Genomic DNA, 19875 nt, shown 5'->3' with positions numbered 1-19875 from the left:
GGCATATACAAGCCATCCAAAGCTTGATTGACCAAAAAAGAATGGCGCTATCATAACAAAGCACGTGTTTGTTTAACCATCCCGAGCAGCAACATTAGTTTGTTCAATGAGTGGCAGATGGAGGAAGTATTTATTAAACTAAAGGACAAGTGTGACATTTATGCAGCTCTAGTGGCACCAAACGTGTTTTTTAAATGAAACTAAAATACATAGTAATATAGTATAATAATTTCACTACGACATACGAGTCTTTTGTGAAAGGCGAACTAACCTGGACAGGTCATATTGCTGCAGAGTTTTGGGGTCTGTCACAACACACTCATGAGGTCTCTCAGGACAGGCGTAGGTGGTGTACCATTTGAAGTTATAAGTGTACTCATCTTCTTTCTGCAGAAAAAATGCTTATAAATGAAGGACATTTTTGGTTTGCAGACAAGACACAAGACTTATAATAATCTGAAGGTGTGTCCAATGCAAAGCCTGAGACAAAAACAAAAAATGCTTAGCACACAAGCCCTTTATGCTGACGTAGCATTACTTGACTAGAAGCTAAAAATATTTACCTGAAGGAGCTAAAAATATATTTGAATGTTAACAGTCAGCACGAACAGAAGAAAGAAGCAGGTGCGATACCTGAAACTCTGGTTTGCCTGGACCAGCCTCTCGGTCACAGAGGAAGGAAATGTGTGTGGAACGCTGTGTATGCTGTTTGTTGTTGTACTGAAAGCCGTTTCTGTAGGTCAACTGGATCATGCCATCATAGTAAGAAAGCTTGGAGTTAAACTCGCCGAGATTCCAAGAGCTTGTGCCGCTGCAGAGACGGAACAAAAGGTTAGCTCTGCCCACAGCAAAATCTTATTGGTTCAAATATCATGCACTCCATAGCTCCATGTTAAAGGGGTCATATGCTTTTTATTAAAGATCATTATTTTGTGCGTTTGGTGTAAAAGAATATGTTGATTAGGGCTGCAACTAACGATTATTTTGATAATCGATTAGTTGGCCGATTATTCTTTCGATTAATTGATTAATCGGATTAAAAAATATTGACCAAAAAAAACACTATTCCACATTCTGCCCAATGTTCTACAAACAAACGTGACAACTGAATGCTATGAAAACATACAGTGCTTAATTTATTAGACCACTTATCATAATAAAGAGAAAACATATTTTAGAAATTTGTCAAAAATTTGTTTAAATTTAAAAATGTTATTGTCATTTATTGGACATAATAATAAAAAATGGCCTCATAACAGCTTGCATTCTTGCTGGTATTGTTTATGTACTTTTTGACTGCAATTGGGTATCGCGAAAAAAAAATACTCAAATAAAAAATACAAAAAAAAATAAGTGCTCTGGTTTTCTTTCATAGATAACAGCAATAATGATATTATAGCATTAAAAATAGCCTACTACTGTTACTAAAGAGCTTACACATATTGGAGTACTAACCAGTACAGAAAGCCGAAAAATTATTTTGGTTATCACCAATACTGTTACTTTAGAGCAGCAGTGGCACAAACCTTACATAAACACATTGTTAAACTTACATAAATTTGTTAAGCATTGTAAAAATTGAATATAGTTTAAACCTCTATTAAAAATTAAAATAATAAAGACGAATAAAAACACAAACTCAGTGTTAACCAACAGGTCAGAGTAATGTTCTGCAGGAACTACTTTGATCACAGTCACCTCGTCATTTCTTTATCCTGTAAAAGGCCGTTATGGAGCGTCTCATGTTTATATTCAGACAGACAATTACACGCTGTTATCCCTTTAAAGTTCCTACTCTCATAAAATATTCGCACTGCATGTTGACTTTTAAACCTTAAATTAACTTTTTTTATGACTATTTGTTTATTGTAGAACAAAGCCAGCATACATAGCTTACAATAACTATATACAAGCCAGGGTTTGCATAAAAAAATAAAATAAAAAAAAAAATAATAATAATCATAATAAAGAAAAATAAATAAAAATATACACTCTAGGGGTGACCACATTTATACACATCTGAAATATCCACTATTTACCTTTCACTATATTTATTTATCTAGTTATCATATCAGAAAGTTTCTCAACAAATTCTGACCATGCCTTAATTGTTCTTGGCTTAGCTCTATTAATTCTTGCTGTTGAACACTCTAACAGCACTATATTTTTTAATTCTATGAGCCACATTTTGTCAGCCGGAAATGTGGGTTCATACCAAATTTTAAAGATTACCTTCTTGGCTGCAGTTAGTGCGGTATGAAGCATTCTACGTTGGTAAACATTCAGATTAAGATCAGAATCATCATTCAACAGACAAATAATGGGATGTTTAGGAATAAGCCTATTGCAAAGTTCTGAGACCACAAGAAACACCTTATCCCAGAATTTACTAATAAGTGGACAGTCAAAGAACATATGCATGTAGGTCCCCACCGTATTTGAATTACACAATGTACACAAAGGGGTAGGCAATCGCTTCATTCTGTGTAACACATATGGTGTTGCATAGGCCTTGTGAATCAGTTTAAAGTGTATAAGTTGATGGGCCGGATTCTTGGAGATCGCAGGAATGCTTTCCCATATCCCGTCCCAGTTTGGTTTACAAGGGGCCAGTTCCTTTTCCCATATTGTAGTGATGGGAAGTGCACCGGAGCCATGATTAAGCAATTTGTTATAAATAAACGATACTACTCCACGTGTCTGAGAGAAATTTACACAGTCCATCAGTGGATGAGTGTCCAGGTTACAGTTCCACGGTACTCCATAAGCACGCATTGCACTTCTTAACCTTAAATACAGAAAGTAGGAATGTCCAGGAAGATTATAGCCTTCTTTCAAATCCTGAAAGGACCTTAGGCCCTGATTATTACAAATATCACCCAGAACAAATACACCTTGGTCAGACCAGGACTTAAAGACAAAGGGCTTTTTCCCAGATTGTATGTTATGATTATTCCATATTGGGGACTCTTTAGTAAATTTGCTAGAACATCCGATGAATTTACAGACATCATACCAGATTTTAAGAGAGTTGTCCACAATTTTGTTATCAAACCTTAAATTAACTTTCAACAACAGATAATTCAGCACAGTGGATATGTTTGCGCTGAAAAGCCTATTAATTGTCTCCCTCTCTACTGTGTTCTGTCCGTCTGACGCGCGTGCGCGCGCCCGCCGCGCCGGCGCTCATTCGGTATTTTAAACTTAACACAGACTGTCAGGACGGACCTTTATGCAAAAATGGAAATGCTCGCGTGAATTTGTGGCATTTATAGATAAGGATATGACCGTAAACTGAACGTTTTTGCGCTGAGGACGCACACGCATCTGTCAAAGCGCCTGACAGGGCAAGCCATTACTCTTATGCATTAACTTAAAGCTTAAAATAAAGAATTATCATGTTTTGGGCAGCTTGGATCACGTGCTTCTCCGGCAGAATCTCATTCTGTTTCCTCCACTATTTTTAGATGCATTTTGTCCATAGAAATGCATTATTCAGTGCCGTAATTTGACTAACCAGCTGAAGTTGGACGTACACTGTGGGCAGACCCGATTAATCGATAATGAGAATCGTTGTCGATGATTTTCATAATCGATAATAATCGATTTTATCGATTAGTTGTTGCAGCCCTAATGTTGATATGCTTTAATGTTCAAAAAACACATTATTTTTCAAATACTGTACATTATTGTAGTTCCTCTATGCCCCGCCTCCCTCAAATGCGTCGTTTTCTACAAAGCCCCTCCTTCCGACAAGTGCAGCCTGCTCTGATTGGCCAGCTGACACAGTGCATTGTGATTGGCCGAACACCACAAGCACGCTTCGGAAATGTACCGGCCCTTACCATAATCGCGAGCTTCGGCTTTCAAAGTAAATATAAAGACAGTTAATAATGTCCTTAGTTTTACCATCAATTCAAGCCCGAGAGGGGAACAGAGTCTCCTGACACAGTGATGAAGCTCCTATGTGTTTGCACACAAGACGTGGTTAAGACAGCTGACTCCACAGTGATGTGACCCTGTCTCTCTCTCTCTCTCACACACACACACACACACGCGTTACTCTACACTGCGCATAACTCCGCATTTCAACAGTCAATAGCAAATACTTCAACTAATAACAAAACTTACTTACAGTCGCTGATTCAGAAGCACCAGATTGTCATAGCAAAGTAAGAATTGACCCTTTTTTTTTTTTTTTTTTTAGAAATAACCTTTGCGCACAGCCAGCCTTGTATTATACTAGGTTCACAAAACAGTCATCCATAAAATGCACAAATTCGAACATTTGGGTTGTGCTGTTCTGTTGTAAACAAATCTTAACCAATGATTCCTAAATGCATTACTTTCAGAAGGCCAAATAAAGTGCCTTTGCATAGAAACACACAGTGTCTCCCTGACATGGCTGCATCAACACTACTGCGGTTACTGAAACCACGCTGCCTTTCTTTGCGTGAACATTTGGGCGGCATTACACCAATATTTCCGCATCGTGACGTAGACATGTGGGGGTGTGTTTTAATTAGGCGTTTTAGCCCGGTCTGGATCAGCCTTCTCTTTTAGATAGAATAAATCCTTTTGTGGGAGACTTTGAGCTTTGTAACTCTGCAGATCGTATACATGCACAAACAGCTTCATAACACACTAGAGAAAAAGAAAACAACAAATCGCTTCATATGACCCCTTTAAACATCAAATATGTTGTGATTGGCTGAGATTCCATTGCTTCATATCATACTTCCAGCGCATCGCACCTTGTTGAATGAAAATGTCCAAAGTGAACTTACCTCTGGTCAACTTGACAGGCCCCTGCTGTTTCTGGACACTGTGCAGCCTTCACATTGCCACACACATTGATGAAGTAGTCATACCTGTCAACAGACATGTTATAATAACCTCCGCTAGGTTTCCGAAGCGGGGAAAGGTCAAATGAAATTCCTGCAAAGAAAAAGAAGCACATTTAAAAGCAGCCCAATAAAAGGCAAATAAACACCATAACCATCTTAAATCTTTAGCCACTAGGCTACACATCCTCGCAATAATAAAGCAGAACATTTGAAAAATTATTCAATATTATTGTACAGTAAAATAATAAAAAAAGAAAAGAAAAAATTACATTTTAGTTTAGTGTAGTTTAGTTAAATTAAAAACTAAAACAAATTAAAAGAAAATAACCACGATATAAGTGTTTTTGCATAGAAAATATTCACATGGAGGAATAATTTGTTATAAGAGAAGATAGATTATACAAAATTACAACACAACAGATACAGTAATTTAATGTTGAACCAACGTAGTTTACTAAAAAGTATTAAAAATAATTTTCAACTGAATTAAAGCTGAAATTAAAACAAATTTCACGAAAATGAAAATGTTACCAAAAAAATGGTGACGCCCTAAAATTACTAAAACTGAAATAAAATAAATTAAAGCTATATAGAAATATTTTTCAAACAAACCACATAAAATGACTAAAAACTAAAAATTAATGAAAACTGGAAATCTAAAATTTCAATATATTTACATGAAAAATTTTATAAAAATAAAAATTTAATAGATTAAAAAAAAACAAAAAAACAATAGTCAGGGGTGCACATAAATCAGATTTTTTTTTTTATTAGAGCACCTGGAGATTTGGTTTGGTGTTCACACTGCACATTGTGTGACGCATTAAATATAAATAAAATAATTAGTAGTGATAATAGTATTAATGCACTTTATTTATTATGTATTTTAATAAAATAAATAAAATAAAGAGTGTGATAATACTATTATATTTTAAAATAAAACGTGAGTATTAAATAAAAAAATATATATATTTTATAGTACACTTAAAAATACAATGCTAATATTAACATTTTCGGGGGTTTTTCTTAATTTTTTTTTAATGAATTTTCATTATTTTCAAATCTAAAATAAGCAAGCTTTTATTTTGGCGGGTTGCCGGTTAGTATGTATATGCGCTGCTGGTTTTAGCGCTGCCAAGTGAAGAGTGCAAGTGAAGCGTGTCAGCAAATGAAATGCCAGTTTTCCATTTTGCTGTCAAACCAGCAGCAGAAATCTTATTCAATATTACAGCTAGTTGATCTAAAACGGCGACTGTACATTAACAGCTGTCAAGCATGTTGGTATGCCAATCAACGGTCTGAACTTATTTACAAAGCACATTTTTGATTTTGGCCATGCATGCGCACCACTAATATGCATCCCTGACAATAGTGCATAAATAAAACTACAACACCACTGTCCTGTACCTGCTTGTGGGTCTTCCACCTTGCAGTCGTCACCTTCTGTTTTTGAGAGGACGCAGGCTGAAGCAGTGAACCACTCAAACTCATAGATGCATCCATCACTGGACATGCTCCTCAGGACTGGAGCGCTCTCAACATCTCCAGGCTTACACTTCAGAGTGATGATGGTTTTCACTTTCATGTTCACCCCGCATTTGTCTCCATCAGTGTAAATGAGTCTTATGTCATCACCCTCTGCTGCCTTTTGTGGAGAAATCAGGAATTTGCCCAAGTTCATAGTTTTCCCGTTTCCTAAGAGAAGAAACTTTGGGTTAGATTGAAATGTTCAGAGTAAGATATATATAAAACCTTTTTTCAGTTCTATCTAGGAAATAATCTCTAATGGTGCACTGACCTACTGCACATATTGCTGCGTCCTCAGGGCAAGACCTGGCCTCCCCGTCTTGGATGATTTTATGACACACATTCATGTAAAAGCGCTTCTTATCAGACTCTGCTGCCTTGGTGCCCACAGCCTCCCAGTTTTGAGATCCCTCTGATTCTGAGAAAACATTTACAATAAGCAAAATAAGATGCTGTTGCAATAAATTTGATAAGTTTATAGAAACTTTCATATTTAAGAAAACAGGTTTGAAAGCACCAGCCTGATATAATTTTTTATGCTAATGATTTATCCTTTAATCCATCCTGCATTTGTTTATGCAAATGAGCTTTCCCACTTACAAATTTTTTTGATTTAGCCTTTAAATGTTCCTCAGACAAAGAGGTAAGCATTTTTATAGAGCTTTTTTTTCTATATGCTGAATTAATATTTTTGGAGGGTTTATTAAATTAGACAATGTTTTGGCATGGTAAAGTAAAAAAAGTGAACAAATGAATGAATAAATAAATAAATAAATAAATAAATAAATAAAGTACACATAAGCCAGCAAGATTATTTTTTTAAATAAAATTACCATGTTTATTCAGCTAGGATGATTTAAATTGATCAAAAGGTGACTAAATATAATGGTAGCACAATTTATATTTCAAAGAAATATTGTTTTCTGAACTCTCTATTCATAGAATTTAGGAGGGGGGAGGTTCACAAAAATATTAAGTACGACAATTTCTTTCAAATTACGTTTTTAAAAAAACATTCCAAAAGACAAGTTTTTAAATTGTAATTTCACAATTTTCCAGCTTTTTTTATCATAAGAGACTGCATTTAAAAAAAAACATTTAAAAATCTTACTATTTATAAACTTTAGTGTATTTATTTACTTGTCATTACAGAACTAAAAATAAATCATGAAAGTAATAAAAAAAAAAAAAAAAAAAAAAAAAAAAAAAAAAAATCAAGCCACAAGTTTATGATGAATCTTTGACTTCACTTCCCAGAACACAATCATGTTGCTCATCTCTACCTGGGTAACGCGTAAGAGGTGACAGATCATAACGCTTCTTGTGGTTGGTGACTCGACACATCAGGTCTTCTTTCTCCTTCACACATGCGTATGCTGTTTGCCAGTCAAAGTAATACGTGCAGTCAGACTCTCCCGTAAAAACCGGCTGGCCATACTCTGCAAACCACAAGTCAGCTGTGAGCGAAACATTTGAAAACCACATTTCCGACATGAAACAGTCATCAGGTCACATTGTTGCATTTCCTTCTTTTTGATTCTCATCCAGTTAAACTTCCTCAATCAGGGTTAAAACAGCAGCGCTGTGCTCTCATCAGCACGTGACTTCACGTGTCACTATGAGATGAGTCATTATGTCACTCACCAGCCGTTGCATTGCACTCAAAGTTAATAATGGTCATGCGCTGGAATCCAGTGCTACATCTGCTGCCGTCTGGGTAGATTAGCGTGAGATCACCATCTGAATATCTTGAGATAAAAAAGAAAAGGGTTACGACTGATCTTCAGTTTAAATTTTTACTGTAAACCAGTAACACAAGCTAAGGCGAACCTAAGAGTTTGGTTCTGGAATCTCCCAGCAATCTTCTTCACATCACCCGTGTCTTTGACTTGGCAGGCAGATACGTAACCTTTGTCATCACCACACTGTCCAGCCTTGGTCTCCCCACAAACATTCAGATAGAAGTTATAGGTGTCCTGACCATTTTTGGCCTCAGCCATATAGGGATTGCCAGTAGCTAAGAATAAGGAAAAAATTACAAATTGTAAAGCATTATATTTGATAAACAAGTACTCGATCACATCAAGGATGAGCCACAACTGTATGGTCTTGTTATTGGAGAAGGGCTTTTTGATTTTGCTAAACTGTATGAAGTCACGGTAACACTTTAACGCATGTTTTATGATGTTTACAGTGAATTTTTACTATAGTTGTTCTCAAAGTTCCTGTTCTAGTTTACCTTCAGTGGGAAAAACAACCTTAGTATCCAACAAACTGCCCTCTGATTTATCTTACTAACAAAAAAGTACCAAAATGTACCATACCAAAGAGTATGATGGAAATACCACGCTATTACAACCAAGTACCATGCCAATGTCGTGCCTTTGGAAATACCATGTTTTTTTGGACATGGTACAGTACCAATATCATGTATTGACAATATCAAAATAGACATTTTCATCTCTGAAGCACAATGAAGTAACATGTAAATTCCACAGTAAATGAATATGCCATGGTATCAGTGTTATTTTAGTATTATTAATAAACTATTAGAGCATTTATTCATATTTTAAATTAGCTTTAATGTTAAAGTTTTCCGTTTTAATTTGAATTTGAAAATGAGTAATTTTGTGCTTTTGTCAATTTGGCTTTTTTTTCAGCTTTAGTTTTTGTCATTTTAGTACTTCAAGTTAAACTAATTTCATTTCAGTTAGTCACCAAGGCAAAATGTTACATTTACACTAGGGTTGGGCCGATGGCTGACAGACGTCACGATGTTGAGCCGGCATCATGATTCCTTCAACACCCCCACCGCATCCCAATCCGCCTCATCCCAATTCTGTGTTCGGAAAGGAAATTAAGTGTACTAAGGAACCCCTAAGGGGAATAAATGGCCTATGAGATGGGAGGATAAAAATAAATACTTTCTCTCGCAATTATATCGTTGGGTAATTATACTGTACATAAATTGCAGGCATCAGGGAGCCGCTACTAATATGCACGCTCTTATTTTACTTTCACTTTCGAGATTCGCGATCACACAGACTCTACACTACGGAGCAGCAGCACTTACCACTCATTTTATAAGATTAGATGTTTGTCAGTGGTGCTCAGTATCTGCAAATCATTCGCCATCATCCCATCAAGTCATCTCTCCTTACTCTGTGTATGTGGTAAGTGAACTTTAATGTACTGTAATGTAACAGGCTACTGCTAGCAAGCGGCTAACCATGTCCCTTTAGTGGCTCCGTAGAATATTTGTTGTCCGTGCGTTTCTGCATACCCCTAACCCCGCCTCCCCCCCAATGTCATCGTCCATCACAATGTTTCACTGGAGAGATCGTCCGATGCCAATTTGGTAGACATCACCCAACCCTAATTTCCACTTAAGTTTAAACTTTCATTTAATTTTGACCTAATATTTTATTTCAAATAATGTACATGACTTTTAATATTGCCACTGTACAATGACACTGGGATATGTATGGATTATTCAGTTAATCACTTACTCATTAAACAACATATCAAATCCATCACTCCTTCATTCTTTCCACAGAAACAATATTTACATCATTTCCTCTTATTAAACTAATAGAGTTAACTCACGGCTGTGCGTCAGGTAAGTAAGGTCAATGGAGATGTCGTGCTGTTCGCTGGTCAGTTTGCAGCTGTGACTCTCCAGGTAATCTCTGTGGCAGGCGTACTCAGTCACCCACTCGATCTCATACCGACAGTTCGAGTTGCTGATCATCTTAGGGTTACTTCCCTGATAAACCATTGAGAAAACTGTGAGATGACCGAGTATAGCAGATATACTGTAATGAGATAAAACACTAGGCATTTTCTTACCGCCTGCCTTGCAGATGGACAAATAAATGTAATAGTCACTGCAGGACTGTGGCCATTACAGAAGGCTGGACCTTCTTTGACTCCCTCATATCGCAGCTTTAGTCTGAAAAAAAAAAAAAGAGAAAATCAGATGCTGCTCCAGTTTTCTACATCAATAATAAAGAAATGTTTCTTGAGCTCCAAATGTTTTCTGAAGAATCATGGCACTGAAGTATTGGCTGCTAAAAGTTTGGCTTTGCATCACAGGAATAAATTACATTTTAAAATATGTTAAAGGGGTCATATAACATTGCTAAAAAGAACATTATTTTGTGTATTTGGTGTAATGCAGTGTGTTTATGCGGTTTAAGGTTCAAAAAACACTTTATTTTCCACATACTGTACATTATTGTTGCTCCTCAATATCCTGCCTTTCTGAAACGTACCGATTTTTACAAAGCTCATCGTTCTGAGAAGCGAGGTGTGGTCTGATTGGCCAGCTATCCAGTGCGTTGTGACTGGCCGAATACCTCAAGCATGAGACAGAGATGTTACACCCCTTACAATATTGTGATGCTGTGTCCCAGCGCGACGACACAAAAACAATAAAACCCATTATAAACGAGGCTTTGTTGCAGCCAGTGGGGACATAATTACTGAACTTATACTGCCTTTTACGCATCGCAAAACATTACCATGTCTGCATTTGAATGACAAACAACAAGCACTATTCTACACTGCTCAAAACTCGCATTTGAATAGTCAGTGGCAAATTCTTTAAATAAGAAAATGTACTTATAGGCTTTGAGTCAGAAGTGCCAGACTGTCCTTGCAAAGTTGGAATTGCCCCACTTTATAGCCTTTGTGCAAGCCAGCATTGTAGGCTACTCTTCCAGTTTCAGGAAATAGTCCTCCGTAAAATGCGCTGCACACACTCTATTTGGGTTGAACTGTTCTGGAACAGTGTTGTAAATACAACTTAACCATTGATTTCTAGTTGTGTCCACTTTTGGAAGCCCAGACAAAGTACTTTTGCTTTCACAACGAAACACAGCGTCTCCAGTACATGGCGCCGGCGGCAGCAACAATACTACAGCGAGAATAATAGTTTTGCCTTCTTTCTTTGTGTATACATTTGGGCGGTGTTTTGCAAATCTTCCCACACCGTGACGTAGACATGTGGGGACGTGTTTAAATAAGCCATTTTAGGGGGGCGTGGTCCAGTCTTAACTTTTATAAAGAATATCTCTTTGGTTTTGAGACTTTAGTCTTTGCAACTTCAGGGATCTTATCTATGCACAAACAGCTTGTAACACTCCAAAGAGAAAGGAAAGCTTGAAATTGCATCATATGACCCCTTTAAAACAGAAAACAAATATTTGATATAATAATGTCTCACAATTTTACTGTTTTTACTGTTGTGGCGCTTTTCCACTGCATAGTACGGCACGGTACAGTTCAGTACAGCACACTTTTGGCGGGTTTTCCACAGGGTACAGTACCTGGTACTTTTTTTAGTACCGCCGAGGTTCCAAGCGAGCCGTACAGTTACCAAAACGTGACGTGTAAACTCTGCTGATCACTGATTGGCCGGAGAGAATCATCTCTGCCTGCGTCATTGAACTTGCGGCATGAGAGACAACAGACCCGCTAGATTTAAATCAGCACAGCCAGCGAAAGATCGAACGCAACTGTTTTAAATGAGCGCACCTTTTTTAACAACCAAAAATGGCTGTTTCGTTGTCTGTTGAGGAAGTACAGACGTCCCTCTCTTTGATAGCCGAGGAGCAGATCCAGCGAGAGCTTGATGGAGTGACGCGGAATTAAAACGTTTTTCAGGAGTCACGGCAGTAGAGGCAGCGCAACTATAATGACACTATGAATAATCCCGCCCACTCTAAAAGCGGTACTAAACTGCAGTGGAAATGCAAATTGAGCCGTGCCGTTCTGAACCGAGCCGAGTCGTACCACGCAGTGGAAAAGCGCCATTGGTGAGCATCAAACTTTTGAATGGTACCGTTAAAGCATCAGCCTAATAAGCAATCAGCTATTAAATCAGCACATACTTGTCATTGGAGAGCAGCTCGAGTTGATGAACAGGCTGACCCATGTCGAAGGAGTCTTTGCCAGAGGTGAGACAGGCGGCAGATCCCTCGGGACAGGAGCTTCCAGCACGGTCTGGATGGACAGACATCATCTTAAGTTATTTGCATTGCACTTCCAAATGCTTTAGTTGTTTACATAAGAACCTGCTCAGACGCTTTGCAGATTGTTTTGTGTGATAAAGCAGCTATATAATCAGAATGTTTGTTGACTGGGTGGCAAACTGTTGAAAAGCCCCTACACTGTGTCCAAAAAAAGAGTTTAGAGTAACTCACTTAGACTTCTGCATATATTAATGTAGAAGTCAATTTCATCATCTGGATCATCAACCAGGTAGCCGTCTGAGAGTTTTATCAGCGGGTTGAGGTCATGCTTCTTTCCATCCGAGTCAAAGACATAGCAAGGGACCTTTAAAGAGATATGCAATTATGGCATTGAGAGGTGTTTAAAAAAAAATGCTCCCAGAAGCTTCAGCCATTTTCTTTGTTTGTGGTAGCATAAATAAGATATTAGGCAAAATATTTTAAAACATCCATTTTTTACACTGTGTGAAAATGTCAAATGTAGAAACTGAAACTAATTTTATTCCAAAATAAGTAAATAAACACTCTGCAAAACCATTAAATGTGATTTTTCACTTTTAATGTGATTTTAAAAATGTTATTGTTAATCATTCTTTATGTAGATTAGGCATTATCCAGGTCTATTTAGATGTTCACAATGTTAAAATGATTTGTTCAAGACTGAGGAGTTTAATTCTTTCTCAGACTGAGAACAACTGAAACAGCCACACACACATACTTAAGCATTCACACCTTCCTCCATGTCTTCAAGTCTCATCACCTTTACTCACCTCCTTATGTGGTTTAAATTTATCACGTCTGCAGGCGGCATACGTCCTCCATTCAAAGTAATGCACACACTCAGAGACGGTAACAAATTCAGGTGTGCCCTTTAAAAAAAAAAAAAAAAACTCAGATGTCATCCATGGTGTGAAAACGACTGGAAATAATGAAAATGTAACTGCGAAATTAATGCAAGCTTATAAATATAACTTTTTAAATTAAATTATTCAAATAAACCACAATTTTGGATCAAAACGTTCTTCATTTTTTGTCCTTCACAGAGGAACTGCAGTAAAATTAAATATGCATTTAGGAAAAATAATCTACATTTAGGGGTAAATTTCATTTTTCAAAATTGCCTCAATATTATATCATTTTTCCATGTGTGTCATTTCTTCTTGCTCAGCAAGATGGTGGAAGGAAGGAAACAGCCTTGCAAATGTCACGCTCTGTTCACAGGAGTCACTGACTAACAGTGCATGCTGTGGAGGAAAGCTCACCATAGTTTTGCCGCATTGAAAGGTGATGCTGCTCTGAAGGTTGTGGCTCTTGTCGTCGCATTTCCTCGAGCTGTTGAAATCAAGCACAGCAGGCGAGACCTTCCGCAAGGAGAGCTCACCTATTGGGAAAAAAAAGACCTGGTTTGAACACCGCAGTCTGTGTGTCTGAGAGGAATAGGACATAAGATTTTGTGATATTGAAAACACACACTACAGTTATTAAAATAACTACAGGAAATGACTGTAATAAATGAACACACTCTATATGCAGCCAGATTTCAGTAAAAGAAATAAAGTCAAATGTCTTTTACATTTAGCAGACGCTTTTATCCAAAGCGATTTACAAATGAGGACAACAGTAGCAATCAAAACCACTTGTCAATGCACAGTTGAGTCAAGCACAAGAAAAACAGACATAGCATGTTTTACAAAACTGCTTATCAAAACCCAATTTAACTAAAGTTTACCAGCACATACAATTCAGTAAATGTCTGTGTGCTACCCAACAAAGTAAAAATATTACAGTATGTGACCTGGAGAGGTTAGAAGTTCATAGGCCAAAAGTCTAGCAGTGCACAACCCATGGGAACAAACTGCATGAGAAGATTACCAAATAAAAACTCAACAATATGATAAATGGTTCCACAAACATGCCAACTAGAGCCAGAGAAACTACAGCAGACATTTTAGGCCACTGGAAAACATTTAACATGCCTTGTGTGGAGAAAGAATGGTAGTGTACTAATATTATACTGCATACTATTTTAAAAAAATGCTTATAAACAGTAGTACAATACATTGTAATGACTTGACATCCATTTATTGTTTTATATTTAATTCAGCGTGTGCCACTCAATTATGTCATTAAAGTAATATCAAGAAAGAATTCACTTATTTGTGTACATATGAATGTAAAATTGTCTTATTGCAGTCACATCATGAATCAAGAAGAGCCAAAATTGCAGCTGATATTATTTTTGGTTCATTCATGATACTGGATATGGAAGGACAAGTCAAGCTTATTCCATTGTGGAATGCAATGTTCCATGCAGCGCATGTGCATCTGCTTTTACACAACAAATTTCGGTTATTCAAGAACTTTTAAAAATGTATGTCGCACACAGTGCATACTGAAATTAGTATAGTACAAAACCGTGGTCTAGTAAATCTCTAATCTGTTTTTCATACAACTGCTCTGTTCAGGATGTGTTAAATAGTTTTGAGAATAAAGCACGACTTAATCAACCTGATGTAACCCCAAGTAAGTGTAGCATATGCTTCAGACTTTTATTAAAGACAGCAAATACAGTTAATGTGACAGGACTAACACTTATGATTTACTGTTCGTGGTGTAGCCTGGAAATTTTAATGACTGATATTTAAATACGGTCACTTACTTGCAAAAAAGGCATTTCTCTAACTGTCAAATTGTACTACTGCACCTGCTGCTAGATAACTTTGACCTACTTACTGTGGAACACAAAGATATGACTGCAGGAACACGAGATAAAGAATACCAGGATATGTAAGCGATTGTATACACACTAAAATAAATGCAAACACTTTCAGATCCATTAACGCTACTGTGTGAAGCACACATTAATGGGCCGGAAAGCCCCATAACGGATACACACTAACCACAAAAAATGTGTGACACTGACAACCAGTACGACTATAATCACCACAGACAACCCAGCATGAAACACTATATAAATAGACATGACACGATGGTGTATGGATGTTTTTCTTACTAAGCTACAAAATAACTTCTGTACTCTATGTAACAGTGCTGAAAGCCACTCATTATGAATATAAGCAAGCAGTGTTTGTCCAGTGTTTGTTCTGACAAATGAAATGGATTCCTTTATTTAAATCTGGGGCTCACAGTTACTTTTGGTCAGGGGTGTTCAGTTGATAGGATTGTGTCATATGGAGGTCAGCTGACTAGTTGGATAAGACCAAATAAACAAGCACTCTGTCATGCAGCTCTCGCTTATGAGAGCAATGACCATGTGCTATAACAGCCCTGAGTCATATAGCTTTTATCTGCTCTGAAGACAAAACATGAGAAGTATTTAGCATACTTCCTTTAAAGAGTTTTATGTTTAACCGGAATATCCAGACTAAGCTATAAAATGTCTTTCTTTGTCCAAGTGTTTGGGGTGACTTGAATCAATAGAATGGTATTAACCACATGATCTAAATGATTAAAGAGTGAATCTTGCAAGAAAACATGCTAAGATTGCATTGCACTTTAAGCGTAAATGAAAAACAGGAAAACAATTAAACATATACACTAGTGTACAAAGATTTTAATTCACTATTGTTTAAAGGATTCAGTACTTTTATTCAGCAAAAATGCATTGAACTGATCAAGTATAGTAAAGACATTTGTAATTTTAGAATTTATAAAGATTTATAAATCGTTCATTTAAACAGTCTATTCATCCCAGAATCCTGAAAAAAAAAAGTATCACCGTTTCAGTAAAAATATTAAACAGCTGAAGGATCATGTGACAATGAAGATTGTAGTAATGATACTAAACATTCAGCTTTGCACCACAGGAATGAATTACATAAACTAAAACAGTTATTTTAAATGAAAAAATTATTTAACAATATTATATTTTTTGCAGCCTTAGTGAGCATACATTAAATATATTTTAAAATCCTCAGACACTATCTTTTCAATGGTTGTGTTTATAAGAAATTACGAATTGCATAAAGAAAATCTTTAGGACCATTAAGACTGCACTGTCTCATTACTTCATTATGCAAACTGATAAACTAATATACAATGTTTTCTTAATTAAAATAGACAGTACAACAATAATACCATACTACCCAACAAATTAATGAGAATTTAGAGAATCTGAGAATTGTTTTCTTACACAGGCCTTGTATATCCTAACTAATCAAATAGCCAATCAATTTTTTAATCAATAAATCACTATCCCATGAAAGAACGCTGACAATTTTAAAAACAGAAAAACATTATGAATTGACAAAATTAACATGATTAAATGTAGGAGCAGTGTACACGTTTAAGCTTTTGTTTTATGAACATTGTTGTTGCAGTTTGGTGTGCATTGTGTAATATTGGCACATCGATGCACTGCACTTACCCACTGACTGGTGCTGGCCACTCTTAAGGTTGTGGGCACAGACCGCGCTTTCTGGTCCACATTCTGTGTCTGGAGACGAATCACAGAGCTTCAAAGTGTATCTTACATTGCTGTCTTGGTCAATGGCCTCCCATTTGTAACTGCACACACACACACAAAGAGAGAGTTGAATCCATTTGCATGATCAGAATTTGTTGGTTATATGACATCATCTAATAGTAAAACCAGCTCAGTGACTAAATGAATGCATTTCTTTGTCTCAGGTGAGTGTCTGTTATGATTTTATTAAGTCCAGATACCTAGATGCACCCAGGCTAAAGGGCCACAACTATCAATCAAATATACAAAGCAAACTAGATCATATTTAAGCACACACTATTATTTCTTGACAACTGTTTACATGATATCCATAAGGATTTTCCAGCAATGATTAGATTTAGGTTTATTTATTTATTAAAGATCTCACCTGCACAGATCCTGGTACCATGGGCTGTCATCCGACTCCACCGCTGATAACACACACTGAAGCAGCACGAAAGTAGAAACAACAGTAGCAGCGATTCCGCAAACCCGCACACGACCCATATTTTAAACTAGGACATAAAGTAGTGCGCACAGTCCGACATGATACAGCAGTCCTTTCTGATTACTGATCATTACCGTGTAGCAGGAACCACTCAGTCACATGACGCCGTGACACGTGGTACACATCACGTGGTGCGCGCCACTGGAATAAGTAGAATGACGGCCACGTGAAAACGACCGTCCTAAATAGGCGTGGCTTCGCCCTGGTTTTTATTTTTTTATTGAATCTTTTCACTCTCGTTGGATATTATGTACAGTCATCGAAAAATAAACCCCTAACCATAATCACACACTCAACCTTAAATGATCAAAAACAATGTTATCAAAACAATAAATATATTATTTTGAGTTTTATCTTACTCTTAGAGCATCTTAAAGATTACGCTTAAGAAAAAATATATATTTCAGTGTAAAAAAAAAGTTGAATCTTACCTTATATTCTTGTAATTATTAATCTTCAATAAAAAGTGTCGTTTACCGTTTATACAATATATTTAACGATAATTTAACGTGTGTTCGCCGTTTTCAATGTGACAATTTAACAATCAGAATCAAATATTCGAGATCATTTTTATTTTATGTATTGTGTCCCAGCTGATGTGCACGAGCAGTCCTTTGCAATTCCTACATTCAGATTTTAAACATATTTAAAACTAATTTAACATTTATTACACTAGGGCCCGGTTTCACAGACAGGGCTTAGACTAAACCAGGATTAGGCCATTGTTCAAATTAGGACATTTAAGTGATTCTTATAAATGTGCCTTAGAACAAACATTACTGGTGTCTAAAGACAAAACAATGGCACTGATATGGTTTAAGACCAGTCATTGCAAGTTTATTTCAGTTGAAGCAGCTCAGACTTACATTTTAGTCTAGGACTAGGCTTAAGCCTTGTTTTTGAAACCGGGGGTAGGACTTCCACATCTGCGACAACAATCATTAAAATGTAGAAATTAAAACAAAATAAAAATTTCTCTCTTTAATAAGACAAAAACGACTCCAGGGGCATCTTGCAAGTTCTGACAGATTATACAGTGCTCTCCAACAGAATTGGAACAGTAAAGACAAAATTGCTCTGTTGGCTGTGGAGTCAAGACATTTACAAATATGATTAAAAGATGAATATGAGACACAACTACAGAATGTCACATTTTATTATTAGCCGTTTCAACACATAGATGTTTTACCAGCTAGGAAGATCAGCACTTTTAGTTTCATCCCTCCATCTGATGTGAGCATAAGTATTGGGACAGTTTCCTCACAGGTCTTTCTAAGTTATCAGCTGTGTCCTGTTGCATTAATTATTCAGATATTAAAAGCAGGGAATGTGTCGTATCAGTTATATCCATTACTTCTGTATTCTGAATCTTGCAATTGATGATGACACACACAAACCAGGATGATGAGGGAGCTGACTTTGAGAGAAAAGCAAGCAATTTGGATGCTAAAAGAAAAGAGGAAGACAATTAGAGCTAAAGCAAAAACAAAGGGCATGGAGAAATCAAGAGTTTGGAAACCACCAACAACGACCTGATCAGCTGAGAAAACAACAGTAGCTGATGACAGACAAATCATAAAAGCTGTGAAAATGAACCCTAAAAGACGTGTCTGTAAAATCACCAACAACTTCCAGAAAGCTGGGGTGATGCTCTGACAATCTACGGTCCTCAGGAGACTTTGACACAGAATTACAGATGCTACACAGCAAGATGCAAACCTCTGAACAGCACCAAAAATAGAAAGGCAAGATTAGAGTTTGCAAAAAAGCACAAAGGTGAGCCAGAAGAGTTTTGGAACTGTATTTATGGACCGACGAGACAAAGATGAACCTTTATCTAAGTGATGGGAAAGCAAAAATGTGGAGGACAAAAAGGGAACTGCAAATGATCCCAAGCATACAGCCTCATCTGTAAAGCATGGTGGAGGTGGTGTCATGGCATGGGCATGCATGGCTGTCTCTGGAACAGGCCCTCTCAACTTTACTGATGACTTAATGTATGATGACAGTAGCAGAATGAATTTGGAAGGGTACAAAACCATCTTGCCTACCAATATTCAAGAAAATGCCACCAGATTCATTGGGAAGTGCTTCATATTGCATCAGGACAATGACCCAAAACACCCTGCCAGTTCAGTCAAGGAATTTATAAGGGCAAAGAAATGGAAAGTCTTAGATTGCCCAAGTCAATCTCCAGATTTAAATCCGATTGAACATGAATTTCACCAGCTGAAGAGGAGAGTAAAGGCAGAAACTCCCCAAAACAAGCAACAATTGGAGTTGGCTGCATTAAAGGCTGGGAAAAGTATTTCAAAGGATGAGACCAAGAGTCTGGTGATGTCTATGGGTCACAGACTCACTGCTGTGATTGTGTGCAAGAGATCTGCAACTAAATAATAGCTTTTAATCTTTTATATCTGCCTTATGTTCAACTGCCCCAATACTTATGCTCACATCAATGAGTGGGATGAACTCTAAAAGTGCTGTTCTTTTTATTTGGTAAAACATATATGA

At 36.8% G+C, this 19875-nt stretch overlaps 1 protein-coding gene across 1 annotated transcript in view; it reads right to left on the bottom strand.

The window, feature by feature from the left end:
• The window catches only part of LOC306843724 (cation-independent mannose-6-phosphate receptor-like), a 35267-nt gene extending 17790 nt beyond the window's left edge, over positions 1–17477 (bottom strand). Inside the window, exons 1-16 of the mRNA XM_079375365.1 lie at positions 17242–17477; positions 16776–16915; positions 13651–13769; positions 13159–13257; positions 12581–12713; positions 12269–12380; positions 10224–10326; positions 9981–10140; positions 8205–8391; positions 8019–8122; positions 7658–7813; positions 6646–6792; positions 6255–6542; positions 4788–4938; positions 634–811; positions 272–387 (exon numbers count right to left, since the gene is read on the bottom strand). Of these exons, the coding sequence (XP_079231491.1) occupies positions 272–387; positions 634–811; positions 4788–4938; positions 6255–6542; positions 6646–6792; positions 7658–7813; positions 8019–8122; positions 8205–8391; positions 9981–10140; positions 10224–10326; positions 12269–12380; positions 12581–12713; positions 13159–13257; positions 13651–13769; positions 16776–16915; positions 17242–17360 (2312 nt within the window). The 5' untranslated portion in view covers positions 17361–17477. The remainder of the gene's footprint in view (positions 1–271; positions 388–633; positions 812–4787; positions 4939–6254; positions 6543–6645; positions 6793–7657; positions 7814–8018; positions 8123–8204; positions 8392–9980; positions 10141–10223; positions 10327–12268; positions 12381–12580; positions 12714–13158; positions 13258–13650; positions 13770–16775; positions 16916–17241) is intronic.
• Positions 17478–19875: the final 2398 nt, after the last annotated feature.

The sequence above is a fragment of the Barbus barbus genome (genome assembly GCF_936440315.1).
Source record: "Barbus barbus genome assembly, chromosome: 24".
NCBI lineage: Eukaryota > Metazoa > Chordata > Actinopteri > Cypriniformes > Cyprinidae > Barbus > Barbus barbus.
Note: the sequence above shows the minus strand (reverse complement) of the source record. Positions and strands in the feature narration are given on the sequence as shown.